Source organism: Colletes gigas, unplaced genomic scaffold, assembly GCF_013123115.1.
Source record: "Colletes gigas isolate AHSC1104 unplaced genomic scaffold, ASM1312311v1 Colletes_gigas_Sc00006, whole genome shotgun sequence".
NCBI classification, from domain to species: Eukaryota; Metazoa; Arthropoda; class Insecta; order Hymenoptera; family Colletidae; genus Colletes; species Colletes gigas.
The window spans coordinates 173083-191973 of NW_025106635.1; the positions used below are offsets into that span (position 1 = coordinate 173083).

The following is an 18891-nucleotide window of genomic DNA, read 5'->3' on the forward strand; positions in this document are numbered from 1 at the left end:
GAAACGTGTTAAGGTCGTGCCGTGCCATTGCTTTTTCTAATGTCAGCCAAATGATTTACACGGAGAACGCGGGAGGGAGAACGGGTTAATGAAATTTCTTCTTATCGACGATACACGATGCAACGTTTACTTTTAACAAGTACGTACACGCGTACAGCGGTAAAATTGATTCGGTCTGTACGGTACGGTATGTATACATGGCATACAGTATGTGTCTCGCGATACAGACGCTTAACAAGCCACGATTCAGTCAATAGTAGAACGTCTTGGGGGAGGGAGAGTTTGTATCAAGATACCCGGGGGCGTGTTGCAGGTACGCGATACGCGAATATGGATCCACACAAATGCAATATGTACTCGTAAAGGATAGACACGTAACACGAGATGAAAGTCGGTACTCGCGATAGCTGGCTGTAGGTTTCGAATCGGTAAGCAAACGAGAAACGGAGGACAAAGGCCGATTCGAGAGGGCATTGTTTCGACTGCATTGATCTACAGTAGCTACCGGAATTGGATTCAAAGGCTGATTCATACCCTGTCCGCGGCTACATTTTTCGGATCTGATATTTGCGGGCTCGTACCGTCACCTCTACCATGTGTAGGTACTTGTTGGCGATACGTTATCGGAAAATACCGATAATTTGCACGGGAGAGAAAAAAAAAAGCCAACGTTTTAGTAGCGTGTATCAAACAGTTTCGATACACGCTGACGCAACACACAACCAGCTGTTATTTAATGACAAGCAAGGTTCTGAACGACAAAAAAAGGTGTCTATTTTTTATAAAAAAAATACAAGTATACACGAGAATCCCCCTTTAACACGTTGATCGCCACGTCGCACACACGCACACGCACACGCACACGCACATACAGCGTTTCGTCGAACATCGTCAGCCGACTATAGACTATCAACCTAGAAGCGTATAATAAATCATCAATGTATCTATCTATATGTATGTATAACCAAGTACTTATGTATATCGAGGTCGTAGAATCAGCGTATGAATTTCGGCCGGAAGTGAACACGTGTTTGTAAGGGTCGGTTAGAAGGTGCGGATGATGGGACGGTGACATCCGACCTTCTCCCTCCATCGGATATTTTTTTTTCTTCAGCCTGTTTGCCCTTTGCTTGGCTTTTTCGAGCCAGAACAATACGACTGAATTATAGAGGCGTGCACTGCGTCGAGTGGGTATCGGCTTGAGGTCAAGAGTCCACGAGGAATGGAGGCCGAGCGGCATTTAGAGGTTTGCATTCCGACGGTGGATTTTGATATTTGACCCTCTCCAGCTGGAATCCGTTCCGATCGAACGAATCGGCTTCCCGCGAAATACCCCCGCGATCCGATCTTTACCCGGCATTCTTAATCGGATATTTTCCCACCCGAACCATTTCATTTACTCGTTTATTCGTTACTCGCAGATTCAGAATACGTTCTGGACAAGTTCTCCTCCGGAGCACCGACAAACCCTTAACCCTGTTTCTTCCATGTACCGTATGTTTGGTAATCTGACAGAGCCTGATGGACCCACGTTACACGTACGATCAAAATTTTTCATCGATAACGAAACAATGACGTGGTCCAACTTGGTACGGTTATTTTTTGTCGGTATTTTTAATACAACGCACACGGTTTACGAGTAAATGGGTCCTTTGTCCCGTCTATGCAAATGGCGCGGCCCTTGACGCGTTTAAATAACAAAAATGCTGCTAGATTGGCATTCTTTTCTAGATTAACGGTAGAGCAAACTCACCTTCTCGCCACTGTCGCTTGGCAGATAGAAGACCAACACCGTAAGGAAGGAGATACCCATGCATGGTATTATAAGGTTCACGGTGTAAAATAGAGTCTTCCGTCTCATGGTGATGTTGAAGGTGATGTCGAGGTAAGGCTCGTCGCAGCACGTGTAAAACTTTTCATTTCTGAAAATGAAAGGCAATTAACGCAAACAACATTTATTTATGGACGTAGACAGCCAGGAGGAACGAATTGGTTCGCTTACCTCACGGCTGGGACTTCGAGGATGTCCCACTCGACGGAAGTATAAAATTCCGACAAATCTACGCCGATATCGACGACGTTGCTGCCTTGGATTTCGTCGGTATGTCGAAGATCGACCTGCGAACGATCGCGCGTACAATGAGAAACCATCTTTGATTAAATGTATGAGCACATGATCGAGGAATTCCCACTCAAGGAGGTCGATTTTTTACAACGGAGAATAGATCGTAGTATAGAAAATGTAACTTTTGCCCGATCATATTCTACTTTATTCTACTGTTTTCATATTATCGATACAGTCGACGAAACCTTATCGTATCGGGTTTTACGATCAGCTTTATGGCTTTACGGGAGAAAAAAAAATCGAGTATTTATCGCAACGGACGCACTGTTTCGATTACCGGTTGTGAATTTGTAAATGCATGGCCGTTTCCAAGATAAAGATCGCTGGGAAATTGACATAGCCGTGTCAATTAGTTAATCGAGGAAACTTGTGGCATTACGGGTGCGATTATCTCTGATACACTCGTGGGACGGAATGCAACTCGATCATGTTCCTGATATTCGTGTCCATTTCTGCCCGTCAAGTCCGAGTTAACGAGATTCCCGGCAAACTGCGCCGGAATTCGAGACACACACACACACACACACACACACACAGAGAGAGAGTCAGAAATATGTATTATTGTTTAAATGAAATTTGATCTACAAGAAACTTGACGATCATAATTCAAGCTTTAATTAACCGTATCTATACGTTCCGAAATTTTATAACCATATCACAATTTAATAACCTATTATCGTTATTATAATCGGATATCTTTAATTACGATTCACGGTACGGAACGGTTTTACGTTCACGGATGTCGTACGGTGTGTGTATCCTGGCTCGTTGTTAAAACCATTCGGCGTAATCATCGTATTTCGTACAGCTGATCGATCGATCGATCGATCGATCGATCGGTATGTGTGCTTCTTATTAAACGCACTTGATGGATATCCTGTTCTCGTACGCGTACGATGACGCATGGACAACATTGCCCATAACCCTCCCACCCACACACCCACACACCCACACACAGAGACAGACAGACAATGCATTATTCATTCTCGCGTCTAGATATTTTGCGCGACACTACGGAGCAGATCGTAGCACATCGAGGAGCAGGAGAATCGTCGGGGAATAATAATGCGAAACGATCGTTTGCGTGCCACTTGTAGCTTCTTTACAGCAGCTGGTGCATTCCTTCGTCGGTGAATGAGCCATATTCTGCGAGTTTCCCGGAGATCGATTCTACGTGGCATATTATCCATGATCGACATTGTCGCCCGTATTGTTGCGCGACAAGGTATTCCTGCACCCAACGAGCTTTTACCGATTTTCCGACTGGAATTTTAGCTTTAAAGATAACTAGTCTTCGCATACACTCCTTCAAACTGGAACAAAATGATAAAAAGATCGTACATCGTATTGTAAGGGGATCCTTGTAAGCAGGCTTTGATCTTCGACTTCCTGATGCTTTTAACGAGTCACTGGAGTCAACAATGGTTGGTAAACAACGAGGTTAACACCAAGATCACCGATTCAGTCAACACCAACAAATGTACGACCAACGAAATACATTCACTATTGTACGAGTTGTTGTTCTTGTTCTTCTTATTATTATTATACTATTATGGTCGCATGAAAATTGGACCATTTTAAGGAACAACTTTTCGAATATTTTACTAAAAAGAATGTAATACTGTACGAAAGATTGCACCGTCATCTACGGCAGATCATCCAAGTTTGTTGAGAAATAAGTAGTTTCTTGTCTTCGAGGCTAGATGGCGCCTCAAGTATGTGTCATCGAAAATTATTTTCAATTATTATTAATCATTTATTTAATTTATTTATTAAAGCTTCGTCATTGATGTCAAAATGCCCACGGTGATAATAATAATTAAAAATGTTCGAGGTGCGATCCAAGTTATTATTCTTTATATATATTATACTATACATATATGTACATATGCATGAAATTCCGAGAAAACAAACAAATAAAATAAAATAAAATAAAATAAAATAAAATAAATTTCAACATCTACCCCCTGTTGATCGCAAGACTGATACGAGGTAGATCTGTGAGGAAAGAAGACGTGTTACCGATCGGTCGAGCGGCGTTAGGCGAAAAAGTAAGTGCAGCGGCCGCGTACGATAAATTACTGCGTGTATCAGGGGGACGAGGTATGTACATATTAATCATTGGAAATTTATGCGCGTTTCGTTGAGCGTACATCCGATCCGTGGCCGCGGCTCAAGAGTTTCATGAACAGCGATAAGCCGAGCGTACTCTATTCGTATAACGCGCGCAATAACATGCAAATAAAGAAAAATGTCCGTTGATTAAGGAGTAAAAGTTTTAAAGCAGAATATGATCGGTAGACATCGAATCAATGATTACGTCTGGCGATTCATCCTTTGACCGGTAGAACAAGGTAAAGGTGCCCAAGGGGTCGAAGAGTAGAAGGAAATAGGGACGAAAACGTTACCTGGAAGCCATCGTAAGTCCACGAGCCGAACTTCATCACGCACGTCTGCTCGTCGAACGGAAAATATTCTACGTCGATCTCGCAGGAAGACTTGTATATCGCCGGTGGCTTCCACTCGACCTTCCCCGTGTAATTTAAGGTCGCCTTTGTCGCCAGGGTGACTTCGAAATTACCGTCGGCACTGTCGGATCGAGAAAAGAAGAAAATCGGTGCCAGCGGAAACGAAATTTGTTCTTTCCAGAAGGAAAGAATGTTGAGAAATGTCATCGAAGAAAGAAAAGTGAACTGCATAAGAATAAGGGATGATCTTACTTGTTGTACAAAACTATATCGGGTCTCCATATATGATCGGATGGCACGTGCAGCATCTCCACCCCACCATATTCTTTTGGATCCCATTTTAACTTGTAATCGTACCATGACTGTAAGTAAAATATTAAAACAGAATTATTTGCTATTGGGTTCGGGCTGTTGGACGTCCCCGGGAGAACGGCTGGGAGAAATTTAAGTTTGTTACGACGAGGGGAGTCGTCGCAAAGTTTACTGATATTTGCTGGAAAGAGAAAATAATGACGACGACGGTCAGAGATAAGAATAACAGAATGTGAATGTGATAAAGTCCACGAGTCGAAATAGGAATCGTTTTCGAAAATAGCAAGTAATTAGGATTCTTCCAAGACGGTGGAGGAAAATGGGCGTAGTAGCGTGGTAAAGGTTGAAAGAAATGAAATCTGCGAGGAAAGCGATCGAAATTGACGAGAAGAGATCCTCCTCTTGATCGCGGTCGAACAACTCGTAGAGTGTTTTAAAGGAGAAACTATGAGTGAAAAGAGAACGATTCGTGTAATTGTATGCCGTGTGCCCGTGACTCGCGCTCTGATTATCGTGCAGCGATTCGCTCTTTCAGCGTTTTCCGCGACGAATTGTTTCTGTCGAGCGTCGGCTGCCATCGGTATAAAGCCTACTTTGTTCGCTTTGTGCCGAGCAGTTTTGACGTCTCTCAGAATCCGCGTGGATCAGATTTCCAGTGAAATTAATTAACGGGAAAGGAACGACGAATCGTGCCACCGATAGGATAAACGTAAACTGTAACGTATCAGTTTCTACACGGTGTAACGTATTATTCCTCGTGGTGTTATTCCGCGACACACATTTTTCTAGCAAAGCTGCTCGTAGACGCGACGCGGATCAAGTGTTTGCGCAAAGAGGCAATGCCTGCTGCTGCTGCTCGGGGATAATTATCGAGAGATTAACGCTCGAAAAATGTATAAAAATGTGTGAAACGGGAGAAACGGGAGAAACGGGAGAAACGGGAATCCCTGTTACGTAATATGTATCTAGCGTTCGAAGGTAGGTTGCGTGGTTCAGGGAACTTATTTCGCGACTGTCCAAGTTTCTGGCCGATTTTTGTTTCACCGGCTGCGGTTCCCCGCGTCCGTTTACAAGGAGCAAACATTTAACCGAGGCTAAGAAAAGGAAGCGAAGAGGGAGAGGAGGGAGAGGAGGAGTGTGAGGGGACGAAGAAGCAGGGAGAAAGCAAGCTGGATAAAAGCAGAAAAGGCTGTCGCTGTTAAATCCACGTACATACCTGTTCGACCCACAGGTTCGTCGTCATGATCTGATTCTTCAGGTTCTGCAAATAAATGGAAGAATTACGGACGTACTGTGTTTCGCCTTTATTCGTGGGACTGTTTAATCTCACGGCGACTTAGGTATATGTGTCCGTAATTTCTCGAGTCTCGTCTGCCATCGTCGGATAATTTTGAAACTCACTACGTCGATCAACTGCGAGAGTTTGAGCTTGATTTTAACGGTGAGGGCGTCTGTGACGTTGACCACTGGACGAACCAGCTTGTTGTAGTTGGACAGGAGGTCGTCGTACAGTCGCTTCGCGTCCGGATTTCCTGAGCATCCTGAAACAATCGCGTTAAACCACGATGAACCGTGTTGAACGGATCGGGCAAAATACGGAAAGGTATGCAATGCGTTCGTCCATTATCACAGTTGCGACGCGTTATCCCGAACACAAGTAACCCAACGCGCTATTCATGGAATAAATAAATCCAGGTTGCAGGGTTCGAGCCAATGTTCGATCCCAGCATTCGGCAACGCTGCTGCTGCCGCTGCTCTTGTTCTTGTTGCTGTGTCTTACTGTTTACACGCATCGATTACTATCAGCCATTAGCCGGACCGGGCGTAGTTTCAGGTCGACTCGAAACCACTGATTCTCATTAACGCACATACCCTTGACAATATTATTGTCCTGGTATCGTTGCTCCACGGACTCGGAGAGAACTGTGAATACGATAGCTATTGGATGAAAGTAAATCTTTGTATTCGATCGTGTCTTGTACAGAGAAATTACAATATTTATTGGCCAAGCTGCCGATATGGAAGAGATTAGATCTTTCGAAAGTTTCAAATGCTGGCACAAGCGACGTGGGTGCTGTTGACGCGAAAAAAGTGTAGCGTTGTACAAGCCTCGACACGCGAACCAAACAATTTACATTTGAATAGTACCGAAGCGAGTACGGTGATGCATATGCAGCACCCGTTATGTATATCTTATACGATAGTTATTCGTTCTGCGATTAAATTTGCTGGTTATTGTCCGGCGCTGATAGGCTTCGGTATACGAGATCAGCCCCCGACAGCTCCGCGTATTACAAAATCTAGAATAGAATCTGTAATCGAAAATGTAAATTGGATAGAAACAAGGTGGAACGCGATGGACGAATTTAACAGTTTTCCCGGTAACGATCGAGGGGCCGAATATGCTCGGTAAATAAAACTTATCTTATTCGCTTAAGCGAACGCGTGCGCGCGCGCGCACGCGGTTTCATTTTACTTATCTAGCCAGAAACGATCCTATCCTCTTTGCCCGAGTAGCTACGATCGCAATCTACTTGCCGGAACGGAGTTTCCCGTTTCGTCCTTCCTCCCAGCTACGTACAAAGCTACTTTGCTCGGGCAAATGATACGCTTACTTCATCACCAACATCCACTATACCCCTCGAACCACCTCCTATTTCTCAAATAACAATAATAATAGAAACAATGTAGATTCGTTTCACACGGACAAAGCGTTAACGTACCTCCAACTTGTTCAGTTTGCTCGTTTTTTCCCTTCGATCCTGCATCCACGGTACGAAAGAGCACAAAGCATTCCAAGCACGAATCACGATAGTTCCGGGTCGAGAGTTTGAAATTATTATTCCGAACGGATCTCGAAATATTTCGAGCGCGAAAACGCGACCACGATGGTTAAGAAATTCAGTTTGGAAATTTAGCGCGTTGGTTACTTGATTTTACGCGTCTAGGAAAGACTAGTGATTTCAAAGCATCGTTTATTACCATCGAGTTTGGATAACCTTCCGATTCGATGGGTGAACTCATCAATTTTGCGCCAACGTAAACGTCGATATAATAGAGGCGAACAAACAGTTCACGTGGCCCTTATTGTTCGATAGATTTATCAAACTTACCTGATATGAGCACCAACACTATCCACATGATCCCCACCAGGCTCTTCATCATGTCATTGTGTCACGTCCAACTCATTTCTTCTCGCCTCCGTGCTCTCCAGACCCTTCAGTTCTAGCACTGGAACAGGGAAAATGTTGTTCGATGGAGTATACCGGCCGATGCGCCTTGAATAACAACTTAAACATTTAAGCGGGCACGTTTTTCCTGATTAATGGACAACGACGACGACGACGACGACGACGACGACGACGACGACGACGACGATCCATCCCGCGGCAGCAATGAAACTTTTATTTTCATTTACTAGGCTGCGAACGCAAACTCCCACGGGTTCCTCAAAGATCGAATAAAAGGCTATTTATAGAAATATTCGGCACCGAGTGATACGGTAAATACAAAGTGGCACGGCACGTTCGCGGTTGCGAGCAATGATTTATCAAACGACTGATTACTATAGTTTGCACCGAGACTATTTTTGCGCCTACGATACGATGGTTATCGGTGATTAATTCACTTTGCTGGACATTGGTAACGGTTTTTCGCTCGAGCAGATAAGGAATTCAATTTTCTTTTACGGCGGGGTCAGATTAATTTTATCGAGCGAGCAAGCACGGAAGCGCAATTCCCTAAATAAACGCGTCCTGATCGTCGAACCGAAATTTTTAATTAATCTCCCTGCTCGATCGTGAAATCGTTTTTCCCACGGTGCGCTCGAGAGACTCGCGTTTTTACGCGACCGTCCGCGCTTATCTCTGCCAACTTTCGTCCCGCGGATTTATGGCAGCTCGTAAGGCTCCTGATCACGTGATTTCGGATCTCCGGCTAAAATTTTCATGTCGAGTCTCGTAAATCTTCGGGCACTATACCTCTCGGTATAGCTCTCCGAGCTAAGAGAGAAGAAACATACATACAATGTATCTCTTGAAATATCGTCGAATCTACAACCCGAGATACATTACCAGCTTTGCGCCCGCGGACGCGTGCTTTCCTTTTCAAACTTTAATCCGAATTTTGTTTAAAGTCGATACCGTAATTAATACCGGAGAAAACGATTATTTACGAAAAAATGCTGGCTAGTAATTACGCAAACATCTTGTATAAAAATTTAAAATCTTTTTCAATTAAATAAACAATTAGTGATCAGTAATAATTGTTGCGTGCAACGGATAGAGGATGACATGCCCTTTAAATTGAGTGGTCGAACAAGCCGATAGCTTAATTAGTTCCGGAGATATAGCGATTTTAATTTCGCGTCGATACGGTGGCTAGTTCCGGAGATAGGGTTTGTTTACGTTTCGTTGTGCGCTCGCGAGTTCATTGATCCCGCGCGCGCGTCAATAGTAAACAGTGCGTAGTAAATTCTTGGAAATACTACGCCCGAAACTAGGTCACGACAGTCACGTACGTATGGTAGGTCAGTGCGACGCACGTGCGACCGAGAGGTCCGACGCGACGCGTCACACGGAGACAGAGATAGTCCAATTAGAAAAATTACCTTTTACAGAAATTGCGATATCTCGAAAACGGAAAGTCGGATCGTCAAAAACAAAAAGCCATTTTAAAGGGGAGGCTTTGCCGCTTCTAACAGCATCTCAAAAATTAATATAGCACTAGTAGTTTCGGAACTACGCGCGTCTAAAGTTTTAGTATTTTTAGTACGATTTATTTGTAAGTGTACACGATCAAATACATATTTTCTAATCATTTTAATAGATATGATGAGTGTCGATCGGAAAAACTATAGAGTTTCTCCGATCGCGTGGCCGTTTCAAGTAAAATTTCGGAAGAAAGGGGCGCGGAGGTTCCATAATCGGTTCGTTCGATCGGTTTCAAGCAACCGTTGCACCGTTGCACCGTTGCACCGATGCACCGCACTGTTCCGTTTCATTCCGTGGCATGTAGTGCCACGTGGACCGCAGAACTGTGGCTACAGTTGGTGCGTTCTGCACGCCTACAGCGTCCTATATCGCGAAAACGGCACACCAAGGTAGAATTCGTATTCGTGCAACGATCTCGTTGATTTGTTGCCAACTGCAGTTACAATTTTTTTCACTTATCCGTTTACATAACGTCGCCGCCGACTCCGCCGCCGCTGCCGCCGCAGTGGCTGGTTGGGCGCACAATACCGTTCATAATCTCTTCAACGATAACGCATTCTACCGTTACAACGTTCTCGCGATCGTCGCTCTTTTGATTAAAATTAACGACGAAATGGCGCAACAAAATTAAAAGACACGCTCGTAGTCCGGCGTTCGAACGGTATCCTCGAAGGGAGGCGAAAGAACGCGAGAACGATTCACGGCGTTGCTAAGCAACGCATTTTACGCGATGAATAAAATATCGCGATCAATAGATTTCTGTAAATAAACTCCCATCCGCCGATAGAGTATCTTTATCGAGATAGTCGTGGACGCGAAAATATTTCCTCGCCTCGCGCCTCTCCGTTTAGACGGCGAACGTACCCGTCTATTATTTGCGATCAAACAGCGACCAGATAATTGTAAATATCCGTTAACAATACGTCGAGCCTTGGTTTCATCGCGTTGTCCGAGGGATTTTTCCGTAATTGACGTGTGTTGGCCGCTCGATAACGCGTCTACGGATGCCGGACACGCGTTAAAATGCGAGCCAACTAAATAATGGAGCGATAAAACGAGACGGCACGACACGGTGTAAATATTATTTCGAGGCGGTTGTTTGATGGATCGGTTGTGCATCGTCGTGCTGGCAAAGTTTAATTACCCGCAGCCCTCGATAGATTTGAAATATTTAAGGAATCGTTCGGTTTCACGGTCTTTCCTTTTTCTTCCATTATCGTCGATAGGAATTTCCCAGACGAAAAGGACTAAGGGGAATGGAAGCGCTTCGATGACGGACCTTCTTTCGTTCGCTATCTCAATTTATTCTTTTGAAACGACCTGCCTCGGAGCGTCGCGTTGCGTCGCGTTGAGACGCCGCGCCGCGCCGCGCCGCGCCGGGGCTTTAATCCGCTTCAACGACGCTTCTCGCCTTTTATTCCCGGCCGAAAAAGTTATTTCTGCGACGTGACACGCGATCGATAAGCGCCAAACTCGTGTCTCTGTCCCGCTCGCGCCTCGAGCCTGCTTAATTATTCGCTGTGTTCGCTCGAGTCTCGTCGTCCACGCGCGATCGGAGCTTTGACCCTTTAGCCAAGCTGCACACATTCATTTATTTCTCTCGTTTCGAGTTTCTCTTACGAACAAAACGACCGTCGATAAATGCAATCGATGCGACCTAGACGTACCAATTAATAAATACGTTTACTGGCAAGCCTGTTTGGCTGACGAAAAGTAATTGAAAACCGAGAAATAATCAGCACCGGATGGGGTGGCGTTCGGTTGGTTCGAGTGCTCGAGATTCCGACAAAGTTAACGTAACGAGTTCCCTAGAATTCCAGAATGCACGGAATGATGGTGTGTTTGCAAAGTTCGAAGGTCACGAGAGTCCCAAACTCTAAAATACTTGCAATTCTCGGGACCGAGCTGGTACGATCCATGAAATATAATTTTCTAGCCTCGGCCCTCCCTCCCCTCGACGAAAAAGCGAAATTACTTGTACGTAAATTCTGAAACGATTTCGAAAGGAGGAAATTTCTTCTATTAACTCTGATTGGCCGAGTTTCTAGGGGCCGTCCCCGTTAAATCCAACGAGGGACTTTTGTTTGGAGGAGCTTCGAGAGAGCTTAACGAGTACAGAGAGCAGGTATTAGAGAGCTTAGAGTATCAAATAGCGATCAAGAGAGCCCAGAAAGATGAAGTTGGAGTTTCGAAGAGAATCTAAGAGTATCAGGGTATAATGACGTCAAATCGTGACGTTATTAAATACATTTTTCATCGTTTGCTCGAATTTATTCCTTGGAAAGAGCAACGCGAAGCTTTAAATCTACAACAACGTGTCTTTAAAACGTTTCTTTTATTAGAAATCGATAAGTAGCTTTGAAGGGTTAGGTCGATACAAATTCACGTTTTCAGCCGCTTCGTCGACGAAAACCGGGTGTTCCTCGTTCTTATTATTAACTCGTCGAAGCTGTTAGCGGCTCACGAATCTGATTCAAAGCTATCGTCGCATCTTTGTATCTCGCCGATGAATACGCTTCGACGTTAAAATCGCGGGCAACTTGTTGCTGAATAAATTCACCGGGCAGCTTCATTAATTTTTCTTGGTTGGGGATGTTTCGACGATTCGAGGTAGTCGGATATACGGTTTATCTTCACCCGGAATATGCTCACCTTAACGATCGTTTAAATACCGATGAAAAAGGAAAGGGGATACGTGTCAAAGGATCTACAAAAAAAGAAAATAAACAATGAATAAAATCGTAGAAAAAGATATTTGAAATAAATAAATGAACGTTTAGAATCGATTCTATCGCGAGCACGAGCGAAAATCCTTTCGAGAGAGCGATCGAATAAAAGTAAATGGCAGAAAAATTGGGACAAAAGAGAACGAAACGAATCGGATTGATCAAGTAACGCCGATTACCCGCACGTTTCCGGTCGAAATTGGACGATACGCGTGCAATTGAATCGCAAACGATACTCGAAATGCCAGCAGGTACTCGTTACTCACTGCCGAAATAAAATTTATGAATTGAATAATAGCGCCGGCACATCGTCGCACCGTCGCGGGAACAATTAAATGCGGCGCGATTCTAGGGCCGCAGTGCGGTTAAATATCGCGTTTAGTGGACGTTTAAATCTGGAGGAGAAAAACCGGCACGAGAAACGAGAACTACTGTTGGCTAAATTATGGACTTTGCGGAGAATTCCGCGTTGCAAATCAACGAGAGCTGGATTCGAATTTTCTTGGAACCTTTCCGCGACTTTCACGACCGGCTATTTCAAATAATTACTTTTTCCATTCGTTAACTCTATAAAACCACTATTCGTAGAGAGAATCGGAGAATAAAATGTAACTTTATTAAACGGTTCGATAGAAGAAGGTACAAGAAGTTGGTCGTCGATTCGCTCGATACTTGATTCCCACAGCGTCTTCCTCTCGTTCTTGTCTAATTCTCTTTGATCTGGTAATTGCTTGGCAGCTTGGGCTAAACGAGGAGATCGATGGAGCTCGTTTCCATCTAGCTTCTTTGTTTAGTACTCAACAATCTCGACTGTAAAACTGACGTACGAAAGGAAGATGGATGGAATATTAATATTATCGATTGTCTTCGGAGGTCTCTGTCGCCCCAACCTCCTCGTGGCGAAACCAGATAATCAATCTGTCTATATATTTAAGAGAATAAGGAAGATTTTCTGACCAGCTACGTGGCTCGTCGTTCGTCAAGTACCGCAAGTCTAGACGAGAGAAGAATTTTTTCGCTATCTTTTTACGTAATGTTTCTGTCTCGTCGCAGTCGCGAAAGAAATCCTGGTTCCCATGAGTCGAAATGCCCCAATGGCTATACCAACTATACCAACGATTCTTGCAGTTTTATTCCTCGTTGGAAATAAAATTCGACCAATCGACCTAGTACCTATATTTTTATGAAACGCTATTCGTGTTTACGATCGGAACTTGGTTCCGTTAGTTTGCCATTAGCTCCGATCTCGTATTTCTTCCCGTACAGCCAACACCGTAATAAATAAACTGCTGGTTAATTATTCGAGAGCATGAAAGCGTCGTCGTAGAGAGATAAATCTACCATCGAGGCGTCCCCCCCCCCCTCTCTCTCTCTCTCTCTCTCTCTCTCTGCTGGTGTTTTCGACTGGACGAAGGAAACTAGTGGTCCGAGAGGAAACCGATCGAGCTAAAAAGCACACTCACAAAGCCGCAGGACGACTTGTAATCACGACGGCTAAACAGAGTATCGACAAGTCGCGGTCGATAGACCTTTTTTTCGTCCCCGAGACACTGATGGATGAAGGTCTTGGGGCCGGGGCAATAAATCATCGGCCATCGGTCGATCAATCGGCACCCTCCACGATAAGATGACGCGCGTTCATTCTTAGTTTCCTTGCCCCGATTGTCATACAAATCGCGTGGGATAACGCGTGAAAAAGTTCAAAGATCGCTTCTCACAATATCACGACAGAATTACCTTCGACGGGTTCGAATCGATCATTATATGCTATATGGATATGTTGAGTCTCTTATCACGACGACATCAAGTACAATATAAATATATTGTAGAGGAAAAATGAAGAAAATATTGTGCGCGTCGCGCGATATATTCTTAACGGATCTCGAAAGAGTTTTCGCACGGTTTGCGCCACCGAACCAGAAAATTCAGTTTTACGAAAACAGAAGAGAGAGAGAGGGGATAAGCGAACGGTGGGTGGCGGAGAGGCGAGGCGAGGCGAGGCGAGGCGAGGTCGTTGCCACCGTGAAACTTTAGATCCGGCGAGGACTGGTCGAAATTTCGGATTCAAGGTAAGGGGGGACCTAATAATTAATGGCAAATGGATACTACGCTACGTGTTTCGAGGATAAAGTTGTACCGATCCGGATGGTTAGTTGGGCGCGCGTTTGGATATGGTATAAAGACGATAGCGAACCAGTAGATTCTTTGCACGCTATAAGAGAATTTCTAAACAACGATTTTCCAAATCGTTGGATTGGACGGACCGGACAGATACACCACGGCTAGCTCGTTCAGCCAACCTTACTCTGCTCGATTTCTTTTTGCCTGGATAACTGAAAGATGATGTTTACCGTGAGCAACCAACAACCCCGCAAGAGCATGACCATGCAAGAGAGAATAATTAGGTCTTGTGCATCCATTTCATTGGAAAGAATCTCACACTTTTAAAGGACGCTTTAAAGTCTTACGGAACAGGTTCAAATGCTTCTATTACTGGCCAAGGTCGGCATAAATAAGAGAACTTTAATATTATATCCGATTAGCTGGTACGCCGTAGATTTCGAGGCACGATAGGAAACGGTTTAAAAAATGTGTCTGCGGAGACGTTGAGGGGGATGACTTTGGAATGGATCGATCGTTGTATTTTTTAATAGCTGAGAGTGCGCGAAACTCCAGCATGTCTCGCAACGTCTGCAACACTCGTACGCTATTACGTCTAAACGTAGTTTATCCGCGTGTTTGCGACGCGGAGAGAACGCGATCGAAGAGAACGAGTCGCAAACGTGGCGGAAAAATCGATCAAAATGGAGAGAAAAAGCGAGAAAAGACGATCCAACGGCAATGTTCTTTATTCGCGAATAATTGAATATCAGACAGGAATGGAGGAAGTCGGTGGAAAGGGTGCAAGGTAGAAGAAGCGATATTCTGTGGGAATTCTGGCATCCAGAACCATCGGGCCACGGCTGCCGATCGGGATCGGGGCCAGGCTTCACGAGAGAACGCTTCTCACCAGCACCGGAATCAATTCAACTGCCGGCTGGTTCGGCTCATGGAAAATTAAATATCCACGATCTTCTTCGACCTCTAAGCCCAACCACCTCCCAACCCCCACCCCACAACCACCACCACCACCATCACCATCACCAGCATCCTTCCTTTCCCTCTCCGTTCGGTCCAGAACCTCTGAAATTTGATAGAAAGACGCTCGCGATCTTATCGATAGATATTTCCGACGAGGAGGCGGCGGCGTCTTTCGAGTCGATCTCTCGGATCATATTACCAGCGAGAACAATACTTTGAAAAATTCTTTCTCTTTACTTTTCCAACTACTTTATTATACTTTTCATTTAATCAAAATGTGATTGCTAGAAAAGAACAGACGTTCCAGCGAAGAAAGAATTTGTTTCGTCTGCCGATTTCTATCACGGAAACACGTTTCTTTCTTTGGGTTATCGGAATCTGGTGACGCAAAGGGCTTCGAACCACGATGAAACAACACGAGTACCATCCTTCGTCCATTAAACGTACTTACTCGATACCAGATAACGAAGTATCAAATTCCGAAACAGATACCTTGTCGTCGAAAAAGACGATTGGCGGACGAGTTTGCTCACGAGGGTGTAAAACGCGAGAAAGAGTTGTACCACGTGCCGATAATATGCAGAATAAGTCGTATTGCGACCAAGAGGACGTAAAAACAAAGCGTCGAAGAAGGAAGAAGGGAAAAGGTAAGGCAGGAGCGGTCGGTCGGTTTGCAAGTAGGTCGCATCTCACGGCTCAATATCACCGAATACTCTTTTGTGTCCTCTTCTAAATTGGGTTACGAGGGTGCCGCAACCGTTAGCTGTTGGCTGCGGCTTCTTCTTGCTTCTCCAGAATTTCAATACCACCACCAATTTTTCCCACACGATTCGAGCCTTCTACTTACACCGTCCGTCCAGTTAACCCAGACCTAACCCAAACTCTTTGAGACAAAAGTGTCCCGAATAGGAGATATCAGTTGACAAAGTAGTAAAGGATATACATAGTTGGTTGGTTTCGTTCCTCGGTCGGAGCAAAGTTTCGGCTACTTATTTTCGACTAGGATATCGTGCAGCGTCAATTTGTTGGTCCTCGTGATGCGAAAGAGAGGGGATACGCGTATTCGGTTCTGCGGAGGATATCGAAACGGTCGAAACGGTCGAAACCGTCGAGAATCAACGGGGCAATTCGATCGGGGAAAAGTTAGTTTTCGGCCAGGGGTGGGTCGATGGTACAATTAGCCGCGCAAAGTTTAACTTGCAAATATGGAGACGGTAAGGTAAGTACCGGGTCAGATCGATTCGTTTCCGAGCGTCCAATTAATTCCCGGTCACGGAAATTCCGCGACGAGACGCGACGAGACGCGACGAGACGCGACGAGACGCAACGCGTGGTGAAATTCAATTTCGCAGGATCTTGACGCTGCTCGCCGATGATCCGTCCCTCTAACAGGGAAATGGAATGTTAGTTTAATGAGATGCGCCGGAACGAAATGTCACTCCCGGAATAAAGAACCGGCCACGGGAAAGTTTGCCTGAATCATTGATAACGATGCCTGCGGGAACGTTCCCGCGGGCTGGCTTTTTTCCCCTCGTTCGCAAGATCAAACCAATTTCCTCTGGTTTTAGGAGCCACGGCCTGCCTGCCTGCCGGTACCTTTTCCCGTTGGATGCGTCTACTAATAAGGAACGGGAGAAAGAAATTTGTCCTTTTGCTTCGAACGGACCGGAACAGAGCGGCTTTCAATTCGAAACAAACGCGAACCTGTGTTGCGTCGCGTGTAAAAGCGCGATGCTATACCGTTTTCGAGTTTACTTGCACTTTTCCAGCTGGAAATCCCGATGGTTATTTTTTCGCTACACGTATTGTCGTTCCTACGGAGCGCAACGTTTTCAATTTTTCTGCCTTTTGTTCAACCCCGAGGGAAAATGCTACCAAAAATATAGGGAAAATCGTAAAAAAACATGTTACTTTTAATCTCTCCCGCTGTATTAGTCTACTCTGCTGGGTACGGTATTTACGCGACTATGAAAAATCGACTGGCGCGAATACGGTTCCAGGGGGATGGAAAACAGGAGAAACGGTTCAACAGCTCGGGCGAGAGAAAAATCAGGCAGGAAAGAAGCGACCGGTAGATATTTCGCAGCGTATTATTCGTCAGCCGGAGCAAATAGATTCTCGCCTCTCCCGCCGGATAAAGATTTCGTATCAAATATTTACTGCGGGACGATAAAGCGACGAAATACGTCGAGAGGTACGCGTCACGTACGGATGACAAGAGAAGAGGACGACGACGACGACGACGACAAGTTGAAAGTTTCGAGTTTGCGAGTGCCGGGCTGGCTACAGCTTTACGGAGCAGCTTCGATGCTTCGCTTTTCGTTATCTCGCGACGTGAATAATGAAACGTGAGAAACGCGAAGAGGAGACAACCAGAGCACAGCGTATGCAAAGAACCTGCTATAGAACCCGCGATCAACGTTACAATAACCGGAACACCATTTATCAAGCTTATTTTTAATTTCTTTTTTTTTTTGTTTGCTCTATCGTTTGTTTTTAAGTACCGATAGGACGCGCGCTATGCGCGTACAGGCAGAAAATGCTCCTTCGTTCCACGAGGATTCGTCGAGGTTCCTCGACTTTCGAACCAGTTAAATTCCACGACGTTCGTGTCCGTTGGATTGAAAATCCTAATATGTTCGTATCCCCCATCGACACCAGGAACGTATTCCAAGGTCCTCCTCCTACGATCGTCCTCGGTGCACGATTCTGTCCTGGAATTCAAAGGGCATTCTGAACGTACGGCATACGCGCGCATCTAGGCCTCCATCATATCCGCTCGACCGATCCAATAAACGACCGAATCGATTCCGTGTGTCGAGCTATTTCGCCTGACCGTTATCGATACCAACAAACGAACGAGACCTTTTTCTCTACGTGTTTAAGGGTGTTTCCCTTTATATACATATAACGGTTTAAGCACGTGGGATTTACTAGGTTCGAAATATTGCTAGAAATTCTAGTTGGAAAATTGAAACGAGTCGCGGTGGTGTATCGTATCCGAGTAGAGCACGAGTAGATTCGGTATAGGATTAGTTTGGTGTCGTCGAATCCGCGGCCAACATGCGCGATCGGTTCGTTTACTCGATCGACGACGAGTCGCGTGCGGTCGAGGAAATTGCGTTCGGACGACACCGGGCACGGGCTTCAGGAAATTTGCCAAACGGCTCGGAATCGCCAAGTCCCAACGGCGAAAGTGACGAGAGGTTGCTCGACCAGCGAGAACCACCGTCGCCCCGGCGACGTTTAATTGGACGATATTTGCCGAAACGCGTGTGTAATCACCTGTTGCACGCAGATACCGGCCCGTTAATAGCCTCCGAACGAAATAAATTCTCGTCAGACGGGGTACGCGCGCGGACCGATCGGTTGCGCGAAAATCGTCCCCTCTACTTTCAACAAACGCTACTCTTTGATTGTTAAACAACAGCCAGCGCGCGTCTATCTTTGTTCGTCGACCGGTGTTC

General features: G+C 45.2%; 1 protein-coding gene across 3 annotated transcripts in view; it reads right to left on the reverse strand.

Annotated features, from left to right (window-relative positions):
* Window positions 1-18891, reverse strand: part of LOC122395740 (acetylcholine receptor subunit alpha-like) — a 43842-nt gene that overhangs the window by 3804 nt on the left and 21147 nt on the right. For all 3 annotated transcript variants that reach the window (XR_006258994.1, XM_043393579.1, XM_043393578.1), the window contains exons 3-9: window positions 8019-8136; window positions 6307-6446; window positions 6122-6166; window positions 4846-4955; window positions 4534-4714; window positions 2003-2118; window positions 1754-1922 (exon numbers count right to left, since the gene is read on the reverse strand). Coding sequence is in view for 2 of the 3 variants with exons in the window: in XM_043393579.1 (XP_043249514.1) it covers window positions 1754-1922; window positions 2003-2118; window positions 4534-4714; window positions 4846-4955; window positions 6122-6166; window positions 6307-6446; window positions 8019-8070 (813 nt within the window). In the remaining variant the exon portion in view is untranslated. The remainder of the gene's footprint in view (window positions 1-1753; window positions 1923-2002; window positions 2119-4533; window positions 4715-4845; window positions 4956-6121; window positions 6167-6306; window positions 6447-8018; window positions 8137-18891) is intronic.